The 24,019-nt window shown below is 45.4% G+C and overlaps 2 protein-coding genes across 2 annotated transcripts in view; one reads left to right on the top strand and one right to left on the bottom strand.

The window, feature by feature from the left end:
- WDFY3 (WD repeat and FYVE domain containing 3) overlaps positions 1-5,508 on the top strand; it is a 148,917-nt gene extending 143,409 nt beyond the window's left edge. The window contains exons 62-65 of the mRNA XM_056855997.1: positions 105-434; positions 2,476-2,587; positions 3,854-4,051; positions 5,388-5,508. Of these exons, the coding sequence (XP_056711975.1) occupies positions 105-434; positions 2,476-2,587; positions 3,854-4,051; positions 5,388-5,508 (761 nt within the window). The remainder of the gene's footprint in view (positions 1-104; positions 435-2,475; positions 2,588-3,853; positions 4,052-5,387) is intronic.
- Positions 5,509-13,551: 8,043 nt separating this feature from the next.
- The window catches only part of CDS1 (CDP-diacylglycerol synthase 1), a 30,628-nt gene continuing 20,160 nt past the window's right edge, over positions 13,552-24,019 (bottom strand). Inside the window, 7 exon segments of the mRNA XM_056855801.1 lie at positions 13,552-13,742; positions 14,414-14,517; positions 17,453-17,572; positions 19,367-19,519; positions 19,969-20,037; positions 20,952-21,039; positions 22,643-22,725. Coding sequence (XP_056711779.1) covers positions 13,613-13,742; positions 14,414-14,517; positions 17,453-17,572; positions 19,367-19,519; positions 19,969-20,037; positions 20,952-21,039; positions 22,643-22,725 — 747 coding nt within the window. The 3' untranslated portion in view covers positions 13,552-13,612.

Here is a 24,019-nt window from a genome sequence, read left to right as displayed (position 1 = left end):
GCATCTGGCCATGTTTGTTTTATGGCAAAGCTGTTGCAGGGCTGGGCAGGATATGAACCAGGGTCTTTTTTGTTTGTTGCTTGTTTTTGCATTGCGTCCAGTAGGGCAGGAAGCCCAGGATGAGGACAGCAGCGATTCCGAAGTGGAAGAGCAGGGCCTCGGCCAGGATGCAAAGGTGCCCGAGGCCCAGAACCAGCCGGGCAGCGCCAGCCACAGGCCTCGGTCGGCCTCAGGCAGAGCGGCAGCGGTCTGGTCAGCGGACAGCAGCTCTGACGACTCGAGGCGCTGGTCAGACCAGCTCAGCTTGGACGAGAAGGATGGCTTCATCTTCGTGAACTACTCCGACGGGCAGACAAGAGGGTACCCCCACTCTCAGGTTAACCACCCGCACCCGAATCCAGCGGAGCTACGGCATTACAGCAAGCTCAAGCCAGGTATGGCAGGCAAATTCCTCTTTGCAAACGACTGAACTTACGACTTTTAGCCTGTGCTGCAGCAAGGTTTTGGATGCTGGACCTGGCAGAGCGCATGATTGTACTGAGTGGTGCTTTCCTGGCTGAGGGCCAAGCCAGACATGGTGCTGGGAGCTCTGATGGTGCAAGCTCTCGGCGGGTATTTTTATTCCAGATTAGTTGAGGCAATTTCAATCGGAACCATGGTGCAAGGGCAGCTGCCCCCTCGGCAGTTTCCCAGACCTGGAAAATACTCCAAGTAGCCTCTGTTTGCCCTCCTAGATTAGAGTCCGGTAGCACCTTAGAAACCAACAAGATTTTCAGGATATGAGCTTTTAAGTGTGAACGGTTCCTGATCTTTCTTTCTTTAATGATATTGCTCACATGCCCAATTCGGCCCTGAACAACGTAAAAGCTTCCTGATCAAACTGGACTCTTGAAAGCTCATCCCCCCCCCCCAAAAAAATCTTGTTGGTCTCTAAGGTGCTACTGGACTCAAATCCGGCCCTTCTACTGCAGACCAACATGGCTATCCTCTGAAATTATTTGCCCCGTTGGCAAAGCGTACAAGTACTGATAAGGGGTGCCCAGCTGGGCAAGCAGCAGGCTCCTGGGGCTTTTTCCATTCAGCATGGTGTAGTGGCTGAGAGCGGTGGTTTGGAGCGATGGACTCTGATCTGGAGTTTTATTCCCCAGTCCTCCACATGAGCGGCAGATGCTTATCTGGTGAACAGGGTTGGTTTCCCCACTCCTCTGCATGAAGACAGCTGGGTGTCCTTGGGCTAGTCACAGTTCTCTCCAAACTCTCTCAGCCCCACCTACCTCACTGGGGGTCTGTTGTGGGGAGGGGAAGGGAATGTGGTTGCAAGCCGGTTTGATTCTGCCTTAAGTGGTAGAGAAAGTCGGCATATAAGCCAACTCTTCTTCTTCCTCCTCCTCCTCCTCCCCCTTCCCCCCCGGAATCCTATAAACCCTGTTCACCTAATTACAGATTTTAAAAAGCTGATGGGAATTGCATTTGCAGAACTTGGAGCATTGCATCTGGTTTGGCCCTGAGAAGGCATGTGTGGATGTAGGAGGTGACGGGGGAACAGGCAGCCGCTGCAATCAAGGCTGCCATTGTCTTCCTGTGCCTCGGTTTTGCACGTGTTGGGCGGTCCCCTGAATGTTGAAAGCTGAAGCCTTTTCAGGAGGAGGGTGAGATAATTGCACCTGCCCTCAAATGTACATATTGAGACAGACGTCAAAAAGGGCAAGAGTCCAGTAGCACCTTAAAGACTAACAAAAATATTTTCTGGTAGGGTATGAGCTTTCGTGAGCCACAGCTCACTTCTTCAGATACAGCCACTGTGAAATTATATTGAGACAGAGTTAGACCATCAGGAGCGAGAGGGTCACTCTGTCTGCACATTTGAGAGCAGAATCAACGGTGTGATTCTGGTTTTGAGGTGTGCCTTTAACCCCCTTCCCATAGACGACTCCTGTTTTATACACATGAGAGAGTTATAGGAGCAGGGAGTTCTCATCTATCAGCATAGTTTGGTTTCCGTTCACTTTCTTTTCCATTTGAAGAATGCTCAACCTGAGAACTTTGTTCTGAGTTCAGACACCTGTCCCAGCTGGCCACATGGAAGGTAACATAAGGACTGTAGCTTCTCCACTACCTGCAAGTCACACTGATGGTCTAATGCTACCTGCAAGCCATCACACATGAAGCTGCCTTATCCTGAATCAGACCCTTGGTCCATCAAAGTCAGTATTGTCTACTCAGACCGGCAGCAGCTCTCCAGGGTCTCAGGCAGAGGTCTTTCACCTCACCTACCTGCCTAGTCCCTTTCACTGGAGATGCCAGGGATTGAACGTGGGACCTTCTGCATGCCAAGCAGAGGCTCTCCCACTGAGCCACAGCCCCTCCCTGTCCAACATCTTGAACTTGCTTCACAGAAATGTCTTGGATCAACAGTTCATGCCCTTGTCCACTGTGGATCCTTGCATACTAACGGTTTTCTTTTTTGTTCCATAGGTTACAGGTGGGAGCGTCAGCTAGTGTTTAGGAGCAAGCTAACTATGCACACCGCCTTTGATCGCAAGGACAATGCGCATCCTGCAGAGATTACAGCACTAGGCATTTCCAAGTGAGTGAATGGCTCTCTGTCTGTGGGTACGTCTTCAAAACTATGCAGTACCAGAGATTTTAGGCATCAGAAGAACACATGAAGCTGCCATATACTGAATCAGACCCTTGGTCTGTCAAAGTCCATATTGTCTACTCAGACCTCCAGCAGAGGTCTTTCACATCACCTACTGCCAGATCCTTTTGAACTGGAGGTGCCAGGGATCTAACCCTGGACTTTCTGCATACCAAGCAGTTGCTCTACCACTGAGCCACAGGACCTGAATAACTGAAACAAAAGCACAAAATTAGTCCATTCTTGTGATCTAACCAGTAATATTGGCCACCAATTGCAGATAACTTTAAAATGGTTGGACACACTATCTGTAGCTAATTGTTTGTTGAGAGCCAGCATGGTGTCGTGGTTAAGAGCAGTGGACTCTAATCTGGTGAACTGGGTTGGTATCCCCACTCCTACACATGAAGCCTGCTGGGTGATCTCGGGCTAGTCACAGTTCTCTCAGAACTCTCTCAGCCTCACCTACCTCACAAGGTGTCTGTGGTGGGGAGAGGAAGGGAAGGAGATTGTAAGCCAGTTTGATTCTCCTTAAAAGGTAGAGAAACTCAGCGTATAAAACCAACTCTTCTTCTCCTTCTTAGGCACAATGCCTAACTAAAGTCATCATGTTTAGTGGTGGTGTGCTTCTGAAGTACCAGATGGGGGGGTGGGACAGAGGGGCCCTCACTATGATGTTCTTCCTTGTGAGCTTCTGGGTGGCATTTAATTTCAGCAGGTTGAAATTAAATCAAAAGAGTTTCCATCTAGACATTAGGAAGAATTTTCTAACAGAGCGGTTCCTCAGTGAAGCAGGCTTCCTCGGGAGGTGGTGGGCTCTCCATCCCTGGAGGTACTTAAGCAGAGGCTAGATGGCCATCTGTCAGCAATGCTGATTCTATGACCTTAGGCAGATGATGAGAGGGAGGGCATCTTGGCCATCTTCTGGGCATGGAGTGGGGGTCACTGGTGGTTTGGGGGGGAGGTAGTTGTAAATTCCCTGCATTGTGCAGGGGGTTGGACTAGATGACCCTGGTGGTCCCCTTCCAACTCTATGATTCTTTGGTGGGCCAGTGTGCTGGAGGCAGAACGCTTCAGTAGGGTGGGCCCGTTGAGCAGCTTTAACAAAACATTTCATGTGAAATGGGGGAACTGGTTTCTTCAGTTGCTGACATGCTCCTTGCCAGCCATGAGACTAACTGGGGAGTCCCATGGTGCGCGTCTCTTTTGCAGAGACCACAGCAGGATTCTCGTCGGCGACAGCAGAGGCAGAGTGTTCAGCTGGTCGGTGAGCGACCAACCCGGCCGTTCTGCCGCCGACCACTGGGTGAAAGACGAGGGAGGAGACAGTTGCTCCAGCTGCTCCGTCCGGTTCTCTCTCACCGAAAGGCGCCACCATTGCAGGAACTGCGGGCAGCTCTTCTGTCAGAAGTAAGACCGGGCTTTGCTCTCCCACGGGTTTATTACTGAGCATGCTGTAGCATCTTTGTAAGGGCATCCAGTACAGGGCCCCTTCATTCGTATCTGTAGTAGCCCAGCATCTTGTCTCTTCCCCCCCTCTCCTCCCCCGCGTCACATATTCAGTGTGATTCTCTGCTCCTAGGTAATTTGGTGCATGCTTATTTTAGAGGTATTTTAGAGCTATCAATACACATGAACACATGAAGCTGCCTTACACTGAATCAGACCATCGGTCCATCAAAGTCAGTATAGTCTACTCAGACCAACGGCGGCTCTCCAGGGTCTCAGGCAGAGGCCTTTCATATCACCTTATTTGCCTGGTCCCTTTAACTGGAGATGCCAGGGATTGAACCTGGGACCTTCTGCATGCTGAGCGGAGGCTCTTCCGCTGAGCCACGGCCCTTCCCCTAGCCGTGTAGTGGAAATGGACCAAAGCAGAGGCATAATTTCCAGTAGCTCAGAGAAACAGGATTACTGGCTATCTCTGACATTAAGAAACTTGATAAGCTGTTCGAACAGTGTTTAATTTGTAAAGGTGAACTCCAGCTTACTCCAGCAAGATTCCACTTCCCTAACGCTCTGGTCACCCTGAAATGCACCAGCTTGATCACTGCTGTTTGGGATTTTTCCAAAGCTGTCTTTCCTGAGGGTCCAGCAGAGCCTTGAACACGGGTCTGTCTTGAGCCTCATTCCTTCTCTGTGCACCCGATACTTGAGAAGCCCGTGCCAGGGGCGGTAGAAATGAGAGATTCAGAACAGATAAAAAAGGAGTATTTCTTCACACAACTCATAGTGAAATTGTGGAACTCCCTGCCCCAGGATGTGGTTATGATGGCTGCCAACTTGGAAGGCTTTAAATGGGGAGTGGACATGTTCATGGAGGAGTCAGGTATTCATGGCTATTAGTAAAAATGGATGCTAGTAATGATGCATACCTATTCTCTCCAGTAGCAGAGGAGCAGGCCTATTATATTGGGTGCTTTGGAGCACAGGCAGGACAATGCTGCTGCACTCGTCTTGTTTGTGGGCTTCCTAGAGGCCCCTGGTTGGCCACCGTGTGAACAGCCTGCTGGACTTGATGGGCCTGGGTCTGTTCCAGCATGGCCTTTCTTATGTTCTTAAATTTCAATTCCAGTAGTGGCTTTTCCCTGGTTGAGTTCAGCTGATTACCTGCTAGGTGGTTTCCTCTCCAGAAAAAGTCTTCAGGAAGCCCCTCCCCTGAGAGCAAGTTGCAGTCCGGCTCTGATCAAATGAGCGTGTGCATTCCCACCCCTCAACGTAAAACTTTTCGTGTCCCTCTCTTCAGGTGCAGTCGCTTTCAGTCTGAAATCAAGCGTCTGAAAATCTCCTCCCCGGTGCGGGTGTGCCAGAACTGTTACTACAACCTGCAGCACGAGCGAGGCCCCGAAGAGGGGTCCTGGAATTAATGGGGCGGAGCCACACGGCACACCGAAAGGAGGCCCCGAGAACGCAGCGGCTTCACGGCGGGAACGAGTAGCACATTCAGAAGGGAACCGCAGTCCTGGCCCTTCGCGCGCTTCATCTTCGGACTTGTGCCCTCAAGCACTGCAAGGAAAAAGGGATCATTGTGACTTCAAATGTATGTTGGAAAGAGATGAGGGTGAAAAGATTGACGTGGTCCGTGAGCGTCAGCCGGGAGACCAAGCGCAGTTGAGCTTCCGAAGCCCACCCTTCCGGCCCGCACGGCTCCAAGGGAGACGCACCCATCTTTTTCACCATCTCTTCTTCTGTCTTGGTTTTGTAGAGCTAGTCACCTTATTTGTGTTGCGGGAAGGAGGCAGCTTTTTAGAAAATAGTTGTAAATCTGCCTTCTTTGCGAGCAAACTGTGGATACTGTAAATAGATATAACGGCCTTTTTATCTAAATATGAACTTAACTGCCTGTTACATGGGACTTCAGACCAACCACTATACTTTCTGGCTCTTTAGCTCATCTATCTACTTAAATATGAATTTTGTTTTTATAAAAAAAAAAAAGAAAGAAAGAAAAAAAGCATCAAGAGGCATTATTGGTATTTTCAGTTTGATTTTTTTCTTTCTTTCCAGTCCCAGCTGCATGTCTTTTCAGTTACCTACATTATTTAAACCAGGCTCTTCAAGAGAGAAAAGGGAAATAAAAAAAAAAAAAGGAAGGAACAAAACCCAACCTGTTTTCTCGTGCAGGGGGACGATAGGACTTAGAATATTTTATTCTCAACTGTAAGATAACAGGGACCGTCTTCGGTTGCATTACTTTTTATACTGAAGCTTTCAGCCCCTCCGTCTTTGTATTTAACAAGGTCTCTTTTTATACTGAGCGGACCTGCCATTGGACTCCTTCTTTGCCACTGTAGCAGTCAAGCGGACCCAGGTATCGCGCAGGTTGGCTCCGACTGCAGATAGTAGTAAATGGCTTGCATGAGAAACTCTGTCTCACACACACACACCACGCACGCACTCTGGAAAAGAAAATGAAATAGTCGCAATACATGCCGTAATTTTTCTCTTAGGTATTGGCTGCAGAAACAGCTTGCAGTCCTTGCTCTTAACAAACGGATAATGCTCATTCTAGGCATGATTCACATTTCTGGTGCACACCTCCCCCCCCCTCGCACACACACACACGGAAGCAAGTGGAAGCAGTGCGAGACTAGTGCCCCATTTCCACGTACTCCAGCGAGGCTCACTTCTTCCCTGTGGCCTGCGCTGAACTGCCCATCATTCACTGGCGCGCCATCCGCTTGGGGAAGATTAACTTCCGTCTTGCAGGTTGACATTTAAGATCTAGTATTTGCGCTTCTTTGTTTAAAGTGACTTTCAGTGCAAGCTCTGCTCAGACAGAGACGGAACCTCACGCATCCGACCCAACCCACAGGCATGAGGTTGTCAAAGGGGGCGGGGGTGGCTTATTTTTGTTCAGTGCAAAGGATATATATTCTGTAAATGGGATACGTTGGTCTTGAGAACCTGTTAGTCATGGTTTGCAGGAGACCCACTGTGGGAAAAGAAGGGTCACAAATCCCCACCACCAAAGCCACAGCCCGCTGGGAAGTGAAAGGGAAGGGACATGACCCTGGGAGGGTAAACAGAAGGAAATTGTTGCTACCTCGGGTGAAAACAACAGGCGCCTTTACAATCACAATGTGGTCTGAGTGTCTTGCACAGGGAAAAGGGGGAGTCCTTCACACCACAGCTTCTGACAATATTGTGCTTCCTTTTTCAGCAGTAAGTACAGTTCGTTGGCATTTGGGTCCACTTACTCTCCCTTGGTAAGAGGGATTTTATGCACTGCCTAGGTTAACAAATGTGTTTTGAAAATGGCGTCTTTTTAACAGCTGTGCCAGACAAGACAAATTGTGTCTGAAATTGTCTTGAAAGCTCCCTCAGTCCACAGCATTTCCATTTTCTTCAATAAATACTCTGAGTTTAACTGGGAAGTCTGTCTCTTGAACTTAAAAGGGGAAAAAATATCCAGTTTTTATTATTCCAAATGAAATTCTTAGCACGGGAGGGCACCAGCGTCAACAATGTAACTAATGCTGGGTCATTAGAAGATGGCAGGATGTGTAATGTTTACTGCGTTCTCCCTTTTTGTGAAATTTTTTTTGACTGTGTTAACTTCATTGGCACGTTGTGCCAGCGTTATTCCACACTTTTGAGATTTGGCACTCTTCTCTCATGGAAGGTCATCCCCCCTTCCCTCTTATGGATGACTGTGTAAAACTTGCAGATGGTGTATTTAAAGTTTGGTGTAGGCTGCACACCCGTGGCTGCTTAGTTTGGGAACGAATTCTTCCAGAATTCATATTAGTATAGCCGGGGGTGGGGGGAGAGTCTCCTGCTGGTGAGATCGGGTTGGGGGACCTTGGCTCATCTGCACCGTGGTTGTGCACTATCCACCCTCCCTTCATTCGGGGGGCAGCTTGCCTAGAACTCTCGTTGGAAGGGATGGAGTACTACTCCTTGTGCAGTCGGGCCTTGCCAGTGGCTGCTGTTGACCCTTATGACTAAGCTGAACCTCCTTTAACAAAACCCGCAGACTTTCCTCGGCAGGGAGGGGATTCTGGACTAACTAGTCCGGCAGTTGCTCAGGACTTCATCCTCTGCAGCCTTCTGTTTCTCCAAGGGGCAAACGGGCTTTTTTGCATCAAAACTCCTTGCTGAGCCAGAAGCGTTCCCACCGGCCTGTCTTTCTGCCGAGAACCTCGCCTCTCTCCTGCAGCCTCGTCCCTCCGTGTGTCCTGTTTTTGTCTGTAGCCGCTGTAGCATTCATGCTTCTGAAGATGAGATGGGCAGCCTCTAACCTCCCATCAGTCCAATAGCGAAAACACTTTAGAAATGTTATTTTGCACTTTCTCATGTATAAGAAAAAACCCGTAGGAGCTTATTTTTTGGCTTTGTATCATTCAAAGACTCCTTTTTTGTTTTAGTAAATGAACTGTGTATAAAAATATTTATGCAGTTAAAACTGTTTTTAGAAAATATTTTTAATTTCAGCAAGTTTGGTTACTTGTTGCATGACTTAACACAACTGACTTTTTGTGTCAGTACAATGTATATTTTTTGTCCTGTTATTAACTGGTAATACGCCCTAGGTAAACGGCCATTTATTTGTACAGCAACCAGAGTAAACTAAAGATACCTGGCTAAGACTGGAGGGGTGGAATTTTGTACTATATTGCAGAATCCAATTATCTGTTTTTTGGTGGTTATGTAAAAGGCCTGAAGAATTACTATCTAGTGTGCAATCTGTGATATCTGAATGGTTATTGTATATTTGTCTCCAATGCAAAAAGGTAGAGTAACACAACTACAATACATGATTAAATGCAATAGTTCAGGTACTTACATTTTTTTGTTTGTTTTCATTTCAAATAAATACTTGCTATTTACCACCAAATCACTCTGTGCACATCTCTTTACAGAACTGTGGGTTAAACAAATGCTTTTTAACTGTTTGCTGTTTTATTTAGTCCTGACCACAGAGTTTCAAAGCTCTGTGTCCTGGCAATCCCAATACTGTGGTAATTTTGTGACCAGTTCTAAATTATGCAAACTTTTAGCTGATCTTGGATCATAATAAATGAAATGAATGAGAATGCTTATGCCTGTCCATTAGCAGCAGGTCTTCCTAAAATTGGTAGCTATGTAACAGGTGGAAAATTACCACTATACATTATAGGCTTGCTTGTGAAATAATGGCCTATATATACATCTTCTGTTTATTGGTGGTAGAAAAGTGCCATCAAGGCACAGCCAACTTGTGGCAACCCTTTATAGAGTTTTGGAGACAAATAGAGGTGGTTTTGCCATTACCTGCCTCTGCGTAGCAACCCTGGACTTCCTTGTTGGTCTCCCATCCAAGTACTAACCAGGGCTGACCCTGCTTAGCTTCTGAGATCCCACAAGCCTAGGCCATCCAGGTCTGTTTAGTACAGGATTGGAACACGCACATCTCATGAAATCGGTACATTAGTTCAGTTTCCATCATAATGGAGAGCCGGAGCTCTTGGATCTCCATGTCTGCTTGCACACAAAGATGTAGAAAAAGCCAATACTAAAGATACCACAGCTATGGGGTTGGTTTTTATTTCAACATTTGAGGGTTCATTTATATTTGGCCACTTATCTGTACATTTGATGTCTCCCATTTGTCAGATTGCTTAACTGGGGATCAAGTGTTGTTTGAATAACCATCTGTCAGGTCCCCACAATTGGATTTTAGGCCTGTGCAGAGTTTCTACATGAGTTCCAAGTCATAGGTTCTGTGTACTATACCCTGTTCCAGAATATACCAGGGGTGATGTATGCTTGGGTGCCATACCTAAGTCACACATCTGCTATAAGCTGCACTGGGGGAATGGAAGATTAAATGGAATGCCTTGTTTTAAAAAGGGGGTTAGAATTGACGGGGGGGTGTGTGTACGGGAATCCTCTGCAGCGGACCATAGCCAACGATGAAAATCAGATACCGTTGAATTAGATCTTCTGTGCTGTTCCACATTTTTTCTGACACCCTTTGGTATTACTCATCCAGGGAAAATGGCCCAAGAACAAGTAGGATGGCCCTAATAACGATACCTAATGTTGATGCCAATGAAATTTGCCTTTGTTGGCAGAGGTCACCAAAGGTGAGCCTACCCTAACAAAATTGGATGCACAGAGGTACAAACAGGGTTTATGGTAAACTTGCCTATCCCCGAAAAAGCATTCATAGGGAGGAAAGTCAGGCTGTTAAGATTTGATCAAAGCTTTATTAACCTCCTCCCACCTCTAAGAAACAGTCAACTGAAACGTACATTTCAAGGTTCAAAATTTACAGTATATACATCCAACTTTTGATAGTTTTCGTTAAACCAGGTAATAGTGCCTTGCATAAGAGACATGCAAAAAAAAAAAAAAAAAGACGTCACTGGCCAAGGGGTGGGGTTGAACTGTTCTCTATGGAGTAACCTGTCTGCTTCAACCTGCCTGTTTCACTTTTAAGTATTCAGCTTTAAATTGTACTTGGTAAAACCACAATCTTTCCTGGGGTGGGGGGGACACACACACGACAAAACAGGTTAAGAATTAGCTGCCCCAGGTGAATCTAACCACACATGGCACCTACGCCACCTTTGTTTTAAGCAAAGCTTGCGCATCCAATGCTGAGTTTAGGGAACGGTTTACCCTTAGCACTGATTCAGATATGTGTTTACTAAAGTTGGGGAGCGTGCCTGAAAGCGTGTGGTCTCAGTAGAAACAAGCTTAGCTAGCAGACCAAAATATGTGCTCAGTGGTATCCAACACACATACATTCAGAAGTGGGAAGCACACATCCAAAGACTCCAGGAAGCATTTCTGTTTTAATAAGTAGCAACAATTTTATAATCGTGTCCCTTAACAGTGCAAACGGAGCTGACGGATTCAGCTCTTCTCCTGCATTCAATGGCTTAAATAGTGTTATTTTTAATACAAATGCTATAAAAATTACACCAAAAATAATCCAAAAGATACATTTTACATAAAAATTAAGCTTTACATTTCATATGATTCCATCTTCAGGGATGGAATAAATAATCAGGCAGAATATTTCTAACAGAACCTATGTCCTAAGTCCCAAAGGCCTATGAGTGACAACTAACTTCAGTGCAAATATTCCTATGGATGCTTTTGTCCTTGAACCCGCTGCCGGCATCTTTCCCTTGGCTGCTCCGCTTTTTCAGTCTTAGGCTGTTTTGTTCCAGCTTAACAGTCAAGCCTAGATTTCTTGGTTCAGTATGAGAGTGTGCAATAAATACTCTCAGAGATCTAACGTCACTGTTCATCACAGAGAAATCTTCAATGGAAGACTAGGTGATGGTGGAGACTGATTATTTTAAAATATAAATAAATATCGGTCTGCTCAGCAGTGCTTCCACCCTGGCACTTCTGAAGGCAAAGAAGGAAGCTTCACGAGTCAGGGCAGAACGTTTTAATTTTGTAACTACAATCTTTTCCACACTGTGCGACAGACTTTTGCAATCACTGATTGCTGGGATCCCCAAAGGAACGATTCACTTGAAGGAATCCAGCATGGGATGACCTTTACAGCAAGCAAGATTCCTGCGGCGCAGCTGCAAAGTGTTGTGCACGAGAATTTCTTCAGAGGACCAGAAAGGCCCAGCAGAAGAATTTACGACGTGGCACAAAAAAGTGTCTTAGGTCACCACAGCCCTGCGAGAGGCATGGCTATGCCTCCCCCCACCACAAAAAGGCAGAAGATCTCAGACATGGAACAGAAGCCTAAGGCATGGCTCCTTTCCCACCTCAAGAGAAAGAGCCATATTAGCAGACTTTCCTGTCTGATCATGAACATCTGCCATTCCTAGAGGGGATCAAGAAAGGTAACAGCAGCCTTTGCTCTCAACACTGCAGGTGTAACGTCAGAAGGGGCCTTTGGTGTTGCAGACTGGTGATGTACTTGCCCACTTACTACAGGTTCCATAATAAGAGGGTTATGGCCTTGCACACCCAACTCTCCCACAACAGTTCTGTGCAGGCAGACTTAAAACACCACCAGAGCAACCATGGCTGCTATCATGGTATCTATCAACAGACAAGTCCTCCTGGTCAGACTCAGAGGTTAATCTCTCTCCATTTTCATCAAATAGCACCAAAGAAGTGCCTTGAACCCTTCAAAAAAACCTTACACTCAAACGCTCCGAGCAAATGTAAGCTAACTCGCACTAAGGGTAGCGTACCAGCCTCCTGCGCAGAACTCAAACCCTGCCGGGTCACAGACTACCCTTCCGAGCTCGCCTTCCTTTCTCCAAGGCCTGTTTAGGAGAAGCTTTCCCGAAGCCGGTGTCTTAAACCCTACTTAGTCACTACTGATCCACATTTTTGGCATTCGTGTGCTTTAAGTTGTTTTTATTAGATATCTATTTTTAAGTAGTTTATTTTGGTTTATGACGTGATAAAAAGAAAATTGCATAAAAGCCACAAGGAAGCAACTCATGCCACATATATATCACAAGAGTCACACAGAACTCACGGAGTTCCGATAACATTCAATTTGTCTAAACGAGGTGCAGATTTTAAGATGCCGGCCCATCACCCTCAAGACTGAACTGGTAGCGGACGCACTCGACACCCGTCTCGCAACTGACAACTTTTCCTCCCTGACCGGCCCGGGCAGCTCAGTCTCCATGATAAATCATCTAAATATTGCTGAGTTAGAGCTCGTATTGCACTTACCACAATGAAGGGAAAGTTACTTCCAATCAATACACCCACACACTGAGGCACAAATAATCAAGGCTCGTTTCAGAAAGCTGCCAGTCCTTGGGAGTCCAGAAGTTCCCAAGCAGGACACGCTGGTAAAGAAAGGCCTGTGCTTCAGTTGGCCGTTCAGATTCTACCGAGAAAATCCGGGCGACCTCCCCAAAGGGATTTATTTCCTTCGTCCTGACTCTATGCCCACCACCAGAAATAAAACTAACCTGAGGAATCCAGGGTAGGCAAACAGCTGCCAAAGCATGTTCCTCACTACAGGTTTTCGTTCCTATTTCCTACGAGCGACACAACACAGTATGAAAACAGCATCTACCCCATTGTTTGGTTAAAGTTCAGTAATTCGGTCACCTAGGATTACAGTGATAACCAACGCAGTACTATACAGTGTCATTAACTGAGTTGGAGTCAATAATATCATTGCAATAAAATGAATTTATATAAAATAATTGTGTACTCTCTAGGGTTCCTTTAGTTTGTGCAGGAGTGTGCCGTGTAACTGTTTTAACAAACTGTGAAGCAGGAAACAAAGAGACAAGTCGCATTACATCAAAACGGGGGGGGGGGGAGGGACAGAGTGTGCACAAAAACATGCAATTGTTAAAAAAGAGAGTTAAAACCTTTGCGATGGCCTCCTGGTTATTCACAGTAATCTCAGTCACAGAAATTCATATTGCCTGACTCACAACCTGGCTTCAGTCCAAGGCAGGGTGCTTTGCACAAGGAAAACCTGCTTTTCCAGCTGTGCTTTTCTTTGTAGTCCTCAATTTGGTCCCCCTACCCCTGCAGTGACGGCCGAAGGATCCCTTTCTCAATGAGGTGCGACTTCAGCATTTTGTAGACGTTCAACTGCTGCTCCGGCTGGAGGACCAACAGCTGTTTCAACAGCTTGCTGGGATTGGGGCCCCTGGCGGTCAGATGCAAAGGAGACAAGGTGGGGAAAAGTCAGTACTTGAAGCTGCGACACTGCCTTCCATCCCCCCTCCCTCTTGCCAACTGGGTCAAATACACATTTATAAAGAGCTGACCTAAAGGCCATCCCTCAATGGTCGCGAAAGGGAAAGGTCCCACATCAAAGGCGCTTTAACTGGGAAATTAGCAAGCACCTTAATGAGGCATTATTATTATTATTATTATTATTATTATTATTATTATACTTCTATCCCGCCCTTCCTGACTAAAGCCGGGCTCAGGGTGGCTAACAGTATAAAATTATTACAATTAAAACCACAAATACATATATATAATTAAAACATTAACATTGAACAAGCATAGCAAGTTCTACTGCCACAACACCCACTTTCCATTTTCTTTACCTTCCCACCTGAACTTTCATTAATAAGGGGAAAAAAACAAAGATTGTCTGTGCAAGAATAACCAACTCTTCTTGGTTGAAACATGAAAGGAAACGGAATTCTTCTCTCCCTCTTCACTGCCTTTCATGCCAGCGCAACTCAGGGGCCTTTACCCCTGCATGCATGGCAGCCCCTCACTGATCCAAGCCATACCAGTGCTTCCAGGATGACCCGAAGAATGATTTCAGGGGGCGTCTTAAAGGCATCGTCCATGTGAATTTACCTTATAAAACTGGTGATATAGACATGTACAAAAGTAGCCATCAGGTACTGACAGTCAAAGCGATCCATGATTCCGCCATGGCCAGGAATAGTGTCTGCAAAATCCTTTAGGGAGATAAGAAAGCACAGAGCAGGGGGTTACTGGGGGAGGTAGCTGTGAATTTCCTGAATTGTTCAAGGGGCTGGACTAGATGACCCTTGGGGATCCCCTTCCAGCTCTGTTTCTAAGCTCCATACAGTGAAGATTATGCTCTCCAGCTAGCACCTGTTCAGGACGGTGAACTAATAAACTAATATTTCTTTAATGATTTACCTTTTACATCAGTTGGCTTCAATGTAAAATTGTGCCCGAGCCATTTAAGCAACTGGTCAAAGTATTTCATATTTATTAAAGAACCCATAAGAAACCGGGACACCAGGCTTCTGGTAACGAGCTGGTCCCAAGCACACGTCCCTGGGAGAGCTCCCAAGGGAATCCAAGAAATGTTTTGATTTGGAGTGTTTTCAGCATACCAACCCGGTCCTAAATAGTGGACTGGGATTCAGGAATTCCTCTGCAGCCCGAAGAAAGCGGTGTGACTCCCATACTCCCCGAGGGAGCTTTTTTTAAGTCCCCCGGGGGTGTGGATGTTGTCCCACTAGGCACTGAGGGGAGAAGGCATCACCGCGAACGTTTCTTGGCATCAGGCTTGGACCTCCATTACCTATAACCAACTTATGAACTATTTAAAGAAGAAAATACTTCACCCCCCGAAATCTTTGTGAGTAACAAGAATACTTTTGATCTTACCGGGAAGAGGAGGCTGATCCGGCTGGCAGAAATAACAGGGAACTCCTCATGCTCCCCCCCCCCATTATATAAAACTTTTTTCGTTAAGATAAGATGTCAGATAAAGCGGCAAGGACTCTATCAAGTAGATCTGTGGGTAGACTAAACAATTTACTTTTCTGATGGACGTGGCAAGCACCAATCAGACTCTGTGATGTTTGAGGGGAAAGGAGAAATAAAACCCTCCCTCCCCTTGGTCACGCTACCCTTTCCAGGCTGGGAAGGTCCTCCTGCCACGTCTTTAAAAATTCATCTTGGAGTACCAGAAGACCTCTAGGAATACTATCTCACTGCAGCAAGCTTGCCAGCAACGGGGAGAAAGGAAGCAAAGAAGCACGCAGGACCGGAAGCGAGCCCCTCGGGTGCATCAACAAAAAGGTTAGCCACTGAAAAGTACAAAAAGGGGACGTCGGAAGGTCTGCGGCAGCACCATTTCCGGCTAACTTCCTACTTCCTGATCTATGCCGACCTAGAGTGTCTATAAGAACTCGTTGGTAACTCAAACTTTAAAAACTTACTTTTTACTTATTTTCTGAAGATTTTCTACAAAATAACTTAACGATTATGCTTAGTATGGACTAATAGTCTACCCACACCCTAGAAAAACATTATTTCAGGACCTGCCAAAATCTCTAAAAAAAAGGCATCAACTTTAAATGTCTTCAACTCGTCAAAGATCTGGATCATTCCATACAGAGATGCTAGAATTGACAGAGATGGCGAAACTAACAGCTTTGATAAATCAGACTGATAATGCACAATTTGTGGGGGAATGGGAGGCGTGGAGAATTTACTGTGAAAATCAATTTGTAATGGGTTCATTTAAAGGATATTCTTTGATTTAATATTTATATATACTTTGTACTATGGTTATATTAGTTGATTAATACATTTTTACCAAGATAAGATACCAACACATTAATTAAATAATATGAGGATTAATTTTGTTAGCAAAAGTATATACAATCTATTTTTAGATGGAAGGGAGTGAGGGGGAAGTCATTATAAGTTTAAATTTACTATGATTAATAATTTGATATTATTATTATTAATGTTTAGAAATAGATGATGTATATGCTGATAATTTGAATAGAAAAATAATATAAACTTTTTATTCAAAAAAAGAAAAAAGAAACCGGGACACCAGATTTTCAATTTACATTGCTTAAAAACAATTACAGCCTCCGCAACTAAAGGATCTATTTAAATATGCTACAACTGCAGCAAGGGTGGTTTTAGCTAGGAAATGGAAGCAATCGCTCCTTCCAGATATAGAAGAATGGAAAGACAAATTAATGGGATATGCTATCTTGGCAAGAATGACCAATATGATAAACACAAGTAATGATATGACCTTTGAACATCACGAGAAATGGAAATTATTTTATAATTATGTTGAGGCTCACGATTAATAAGGTTCAAGTGAGAAATTAGACAGTATTTAGTGGTGTAACATTGTGTGTGTGTTAAGTGCCGTCAAGTCGCTTCCGACTCATGGCGACCCTATGAATGAAAGTCCTCCAAAATGTCCTATCTTTGACAGCCTTGCTCAGATCTTGCAAATTGAAGGCTGTGGCTTCCTTTTAACATTTTAACATTGTAGCTTCAACTTTATATTTACAATTATGTGGTGTGTGGAGACACTAAATAATTATAGATGATCATTTATTGATTATGTTAATCACATATCTCACCCAAGAAGAAGAGCTGGTTTTTATATGCCGACTTCCTCTACCACTTAAGAGAGACTCAAACTGGCTTACAACCTCCTTCCCTTCCCCTCCCCACAACAGGCACCCTGTGAGGTAGGTGGGGCTGAGAGAGTTCTAACAGAGCTGTGACTCGCCCAAGATCACCCAGCTGGCTCTGCGTGTAGGAGTGGGGAAACAAATCTAGTTCACCAGATTAGCCTCCGCCACTCATGTGGAGGAGTGGGGAATCAAACCGGTTCTCCAGATCAGACTCTACCACTCCAAACCATCGCTCTTAACCACTGCACCATGCAAAGTAATGTTGAATGTCTGATCTGCATTGTAACTACTATTTTTCAGTTTCCTAACGGTATGTCAGATACCTTTGTTTTTCCCCCTTTCTGTTTCCCTTTTGTATCCCCTCTTTAAAATAAAAATTATTTTTTAAAAAACAATTACAGAAAGTATGCACAAAAAGACTCAGTCTAAAATGACAGAGATCCCCCCATATAGTACTCACCTTGATTTTGAAAGCTCTTTTGAAGCCGCTAGCGAAAAAGCCCCCAAAAGGCCCGATTAAGGAGGCGAATGTCGACAACGCGATGCTGTGCAACTGGAATGGATACAGGTTCACTGTTTCCTGCAAGAAATCATGACAAACGTTAGCCATCCTCGGCACTCCTTAATACGGCAGCCTCTCCATCCTTGCCTCCAAACTACACAAGGGCGGCCTCACAAATTCCAAGCTGACAAGCAAGGCTGCAGAACGTTCTCTAGCAATTATATCCACTTCACACTTCCTTGGCACATCAGCACTTCCAATAACAGTCGTCTTATCAGTAACATCAGAGGCTGAACCCACATTCTCTTCCCGGTGTACAAAGTCCATTCTTCAGCGATAAGACAGCAGCAGTCTCTGGCCTCACCAGGCGGAATGCAGGGATCCTTCCTCCTTCCTGAATGCCAGATGGTGCAATGGAGAGATGGGCTTCCGCTCAGCCTGCGGAAACTCTCCGTCACCACTCTCCCACCCAGTCCTCCAGGCAGCAGGGCCCCCAGGACAACAGATTCTTCATTCTGAGCTACTCTTAAGGATCACAGGAGGTGGGGGTGGATTATGGGAGCAGACTATCCTTGAAACTCACCATCTCGCTGGGCAGCTGGCTATTTTATTTAATTTGCTTATTTTATTTCACAAAATGTATATGCCACCTTTCTGCCCTCACAAGGGCCACCAGTTCAGGCTAAGCCTGGACTCTTGGAGCAGGTAAAACAATTAGCAACCAAAGAGTAGCAGTGCACCCACAGCAAGGGTACAAAATAAGGGGCATCAGCACTATGGTCAGGGAATGCCAAGGATGGCCTGGTCTTGCCAACTTCAACCTCCTATTCCCAGGCTCAAGGAACTCTGAAAGGATGTCTTCTCTTTGTCTTCTGTCCTTGCTGTAGGCAGAGTTTCCTTCTTATCTTTCATCCCAACTAGGATGGTCTCACAGGAGGACCAAAAACACTGATCACCTGCCAAAGGGCTTCCGCCAGTCTTCTCCGTCCTTCCAAGCTGGCCTAACCCCAGCAATGAACAGCAGGATGTTTCCAGTGGTTTGCACATTAGTGGGACCAGTCCACTGCACATGTCTGCACGCTAGAGTTGATCAGGGCAGGATACACCCAAAGCTCAGAACCTGCAGAGATGCCACCAAAGCACAGTATACATCGCCAGGATCCCCAACATGAAAAAGATGTGATTCAGCAGATGAGTGATCCAACAGTCCAAACTGCAAGCTTCAAGGGACCGGCGCTGAAACCCTTCATAAGCCCAGAAAAAACCACCAGTTGGACCGGCTGCCAAGTTATCAGTATCCTCGAGTTTCTGGGCTGGAGGCTGTTGGCCAGAACACCCACCTTGTGCCTGCCCCTGATTCTTCTGCCTCTGCCCCTTCAGCTGAATCAACTGCACCAAATCAGGTACAACCCTTCTAGAAGTGAGGACTGTCATAACAAGATGCAGGTCAGTACTCAGCAGTAGCCTCTTGTACCTCTGTGGAAACAAAGGGTGAAGGGCTATTCCATAAGAATATAAGAAAGGCCCTGCTGGATCAGACCAAGGCCCATCAAGTCCAGCAGTCTGTTCACACAGTGGCCAACCAGGGGCCTCTAGGAATCCCACAAGCAAGACGAATGCAGCAGCACCGTCCTGCCTGTGTTCCACAGCACCGGATATAATAGGCATGCTCCTCTGATCCTGGAGAGAATCTGATCCTGTTCCATTCAAACAGTTTTCTATTTTACCTGCTCTGAAGGCAGAGAGGGAAAGATAGAAACCAACATGAGAACCGGTCACCCTTCAGACACTCGCGTTCCTAAACAAACATTTCATCCCAACGTTCTGACCTAATCAGATTCCGCTTTAATTCAAAGTTTCTGCTGTACTTACCCTGCCCAGCACAACCTGTAGCAACGGTGGTATGGAGTATTTTTGTAACTGGAACAGTTCTGAAGGTTCACACTCTGTGACAAACCGGTTGGTCTCACTGTTGTATTCCACAGGACATACAAAATACTGATATTGAGCCAAAAGGTAGGCGACCTGGAAAAACATGGGAGGCAGCCATGAGGTCCAGGAAGATAAAAGAGGGCTTCAAAACTTTGTATGAGGTCCTCTTTCCAAGGGGAAGGAAGCTGTCCGGGCCTTCCAAAGGGCAACTGAGGCCCAAGCTCAGAAGTTGCGTTGCACAGCACGGTTGCCATCGCCCCCGTCTCCCTGGCTGCTCCCCAGCCACCTTGGGTAAGGAGAATCTCTTCTGCCCCCATGTTTAGTTCAGATGGGGCAGTTACACGTCTTGCCGGTGACACCCAACCCGCAAAAGCCTTTTTTGTGGCTGTGATCCCCACAAGTGTTCTCAGCCTCCATTTATTAACAACCAAATTGCTCAGAAGTGGCAACTAGCTGGCAGTGCTTCAAACTCATCTGTGCCAGTTTAAAAATCCAGTGCCAAGTAGCACAGCATTAGTATGGAAAAAGAGATGTCCACTTACAATGAATCCAAACACGACTGTGATAAAGAAGCCACCGATGAAGCCTTCCCATGTCTTTTTGGGAGACAGCTAAACAAGACAGGAAAGAAAAAATTATAATTTGGTGTCAAAGAATTATTTTTTTTTTAAAGAATCTCGACAAGCAGCAGGAAAGCAGCATTTAAAATGCTTTTGTTTACACCTAATATTCAGATGCCCCGGGCATCTTTTAATTTGCAGTATTACTTGTTGTAGGACTATGCGCAGCTACAAGTTACTGCAGACACAAAAGCTTGTGCTTTAGAGAGTCCGCCTACAAAAAAATGTAAGTAAAATCCTTTTGCAAGTACAGTTAACTCGGTGGAGATGGACAGACGCTGCCCAATACCAGCAGCAATATTATGGGCACTACCAACTAGATGTCTTTGAGATGCTAAACAAGATTTATACATGTCTCTGGCAAGAGCACTGGTTAAACCAGAAGGAAGCAAGAACAGGATTTGACAAAGCCAGTAATTGGGAGGGTGGTGGAGAAAACTGTACCCCTACAGCTGTACCCTGACTATCAGCACCCTGTAGTATGTAACTACAGTCTCCCTACACCACAGTCCCTGAACGGGTGCAGTAAAAGAAGATCTGAGAAATGAAAGTCAAGGACACAAAGGAGAAGGAATACATTTAAGAAAGTTGGCTCTGCATTTATATACATGCGCATGCAGAACATGCAATAACAGAGGATGTCTAATAAGCCAATGAAGCAAAATATTGATTCCTGTTTGCTAATATTTCAGGCAGTCTGGCGAAGAAGAAGGAAAGCCCTTTCCAGCAAGTTCCCTGAAATAGCCATGACTGATGTGAAGCAGGGTCGATCACTCTGGCCTCAACAACTCCCCTCCCCTGAAGAACACCTTTAGAGAGTACCTGAAAATGGAAGCCTGCCCAAAATATGCCCACCTGCATGGCCTCTGCCATATTTTTGATTACTACTCACGCAAATTTAGTACCTTAATTAAAGGAGTTCTCCCAAAGAAGAATCCAAAGATGTAAGCAGCAATATCATTGCAAATAACACTTGAGATTGGAACAAGAAACCTGAGTAATAGAAAAGAGACGTTAAAGAAATCATTTGAACTCAAAACAATGTAAATACTCTTACAAAGACTTGGTGGCTTGTAGGAGATTCTGGCCAACTTGCAGCCAGGTGAAAACTGCCCTCACGACTGCTACTGCTTTATTTATTTTGCTCAACAACAAAAAAAGTTGGGTAGAAACCTTAGAGCAAACGCCACTCCTCAGAACAGGCTTGTTACCTGAGGAAATTCTGAATACTATAAATTCTCTCATATATACATATGTATATATGAATGTGTGTGTACATATATATGTGTAAATAGAGAACAAACTGCCGGACTTGATGGACCTAGGTCTGGTCCAGCATGGCCTTTCTTACGTTCTTATGCAGAACACGCAATAACAGAGGATATCTAATAAGCCAGAACAGCAAAATATTGATTCCTGTTGGCTAATATTACAGGCAGTCTGGCGTAGAAGAAAACCAGCAAAGTTAACCAGAACAGTAGCTCCACATCCCCCTCTCCCTCCAAAAAGGAAAAACAAGGGGGTGGGGTAGTTGAAGCAGGGTTCCTTCATACAACAGAATGCCTAATTTCCATTTAAATGGTAGGAGGCTGCTAGACAACAGGATATCAGGGCTGGGATCCAAAGAACTACTTGAGCTCAGGCGAAGAAGGGCTTATGGTCTCCTAGAGAAACAGTGGCCCTGAGTCATTTCACTAATTGCTTTTGAAAAAGGAGTTTGCTGTGAAGAGCTGGGGGGAGGGAGAGAGAAGTAGCTGCTGTTTTTGATAAACAAGTTGTTTAAAGCACCCCTTTGGCTCATTGTCCCAGCATCTCAGTTCTTTGGATCTTGGCCAAGGCCAGATTACAAGAATGATTTTCTGAAACACAAACCCTGTTCCTAAGCCAGCAGTTCTATGACTTGCTCATCTATGACTTGGAGCAGTGGACTCTGATCTGGAGAACCGGGTTTGATTCCTCACTCCTCCACATGAGTGGTGGAGGCTAATCTGGTGAACTGGATTGGTTTCCCCACTCTTACACATATGAAGCCAGCTGGGTGACCTTGGGCCAGTCACAGCTCTCTTAAGAGTTCTCTCAGCCCCACCTACCTCACAGGGGGGGGGGTCTGTTGTGGGGAGAGGAAGGGAAGGTGATTGTAAGCCGGTTTGATTCTTCCTTAAGTGGGAGAGAAAGTGGGCATATAAAAACCAACTCTTCTTCTTCTACATCCATCTATGCCTTTTTAAAGCCATCCTGGCCTTGCATCCCAGCACTAAAGTCTTTGGAAAGCAAATCCGACAGATGTTTATTGGACTCCCAAGATACAGGATTTACGACAGTGACGCCACTCTGTGCTTTCTCTGGGTTCAGTGGGAACGCAGTAAAGGCAGTGATCGGAGGATGAAGCTCTGCCAGCGCAAGGGAGGGCCCCAGATAGTCACAGAATAGGACACCCACAGTCTTTGCTTTTCTGTTGATTCCAGACATTTTACAAAGCTTAGACGAAGGATCACTCAATTTTTTGGGGGGGGAGGGGTAAGAGTGTCAGTGTGAAACAACATATATACAAGAGTGAGATATATGCATAGATTTGCAAGAATTACTGTCCCCTTACCAGATCATGCCTTCAAACAGATTTTGGATGACAAGATGAGATTGAGTTACAGTGATCAGCAAAGTGACATGAGTCCATGCGAACTGTTAACAGTGCAATAACACAACAGTTAGTGACAACAACACAGATCAATACATCTAAATAAAAATGGTTGCTTGGCTGAAGGAGCTACACACACACACACACACACACCAAACATACATATTTATATTCTACAATATGAGGGGTGCACAGTGTATCGCAATCTAGTGGTGTTAGTTTTGGAAGACAACAGCTATTGAAAAAAAAATAATTTTTTAAAAACCTAATTTCTTTATGTGAATGACAGAGAAGGAAAATGGTTGAATTAAAACATTGATATGTCAGTGACAAAGTTATGAAGAAATAATGCTACATAATTACGAACATGTATTAAGAAAAGTTAGTTCCTATAAACAGACATTTTAACAGTTAACACATTTAACACTTCACACATGTGAACTACAAAATGCACTAGGGGTGAAAGAGGAGTCCCTCCACATTGGTGATCTGTAATTCATTGTGATACCTGCATAATTAAATAACTGTTTGAACACATGAAGCTGCCTTATACTGAATCAGACCCTTGGTCCATCAGTATTGTCTGATCAGACCGGCAGCAGCTCTCCTGGGTCTCAGGCAGAGGTCTTTCACATCACCTGTTTCCAGTACAGATCACATCTGCGGACTGTGTGTGTGTGTGTGTGTGTGTGTGTGTGTGTGTGTGTGTGTAGTGCTGTCTAGTTGCAGCCGACTTATGGCAACCCCTCTTGGGGTTTTCAAGGCAAGAGATGAACAGAGGTGGTTTGCCATTGCCTTCCTCTGCATAGCAACCTTGAACGTCCTTGGTGATTTCCCATCCAAATACCAACCAGGGCTGACCCTGCTTAGCTTCTGAAATCTGACGAGATTGGGCTAGCCTGGGTCATCCTGCAGACTACCAAACAATTAATATCTAGGGGCTGGCCACTTTTCTCCATTCCAAGCATACATACAATCATGCGGGTGGCACAGTGTGCGATCTCATGACAGGTAGATACATGAAGCTGCAACTTCTATGCTCCCAGCAGCATGTATGACATGCACGTGCTCATCCTTCTAGGGAGGGGCTCTGGCTCACTGGTAGAGCACCTGCTTTGCATGCTGAAGGTCCCAGGGCCAAGCCAGCTAAAAGAATCAGGAAGCAGGTGATGTCAGAGACCCCGGAAAGCAGCTGACTGTCTCAGACTGACCTTGATGGACCAAAGGTCTGAATCAGTATAAGGCAGCTTCATGTATGTTTGTATATCTAAATGTCTGGATTATGCATCTTAGAAGGGACTAATGTAATATTTGGTGTTTGGGGCATTATCATCCCCT

The sequence above is a fragment of the Euleptes europaea genome, chromosome 9 (genome assembly GCF_029931775.1).
Source record: "Euleptes europaea isolate rEulEur1 chromosome 9, rEulEur1.hap1, whole genome shotgun sequence".
NCBI classification, from domain to species: domain Eukaryota; kingdom Metazoa; phylum Chordata; class Lepidosauria; order Squamata; family Sphaerodactylidae; genus Euleptes; species Euleptes europaea.
The sequence above is the reverse complement of the archived record's forward strand: the minus strand, read 5'-3'. Positions and strand labels throughout refer to the sequence as shown.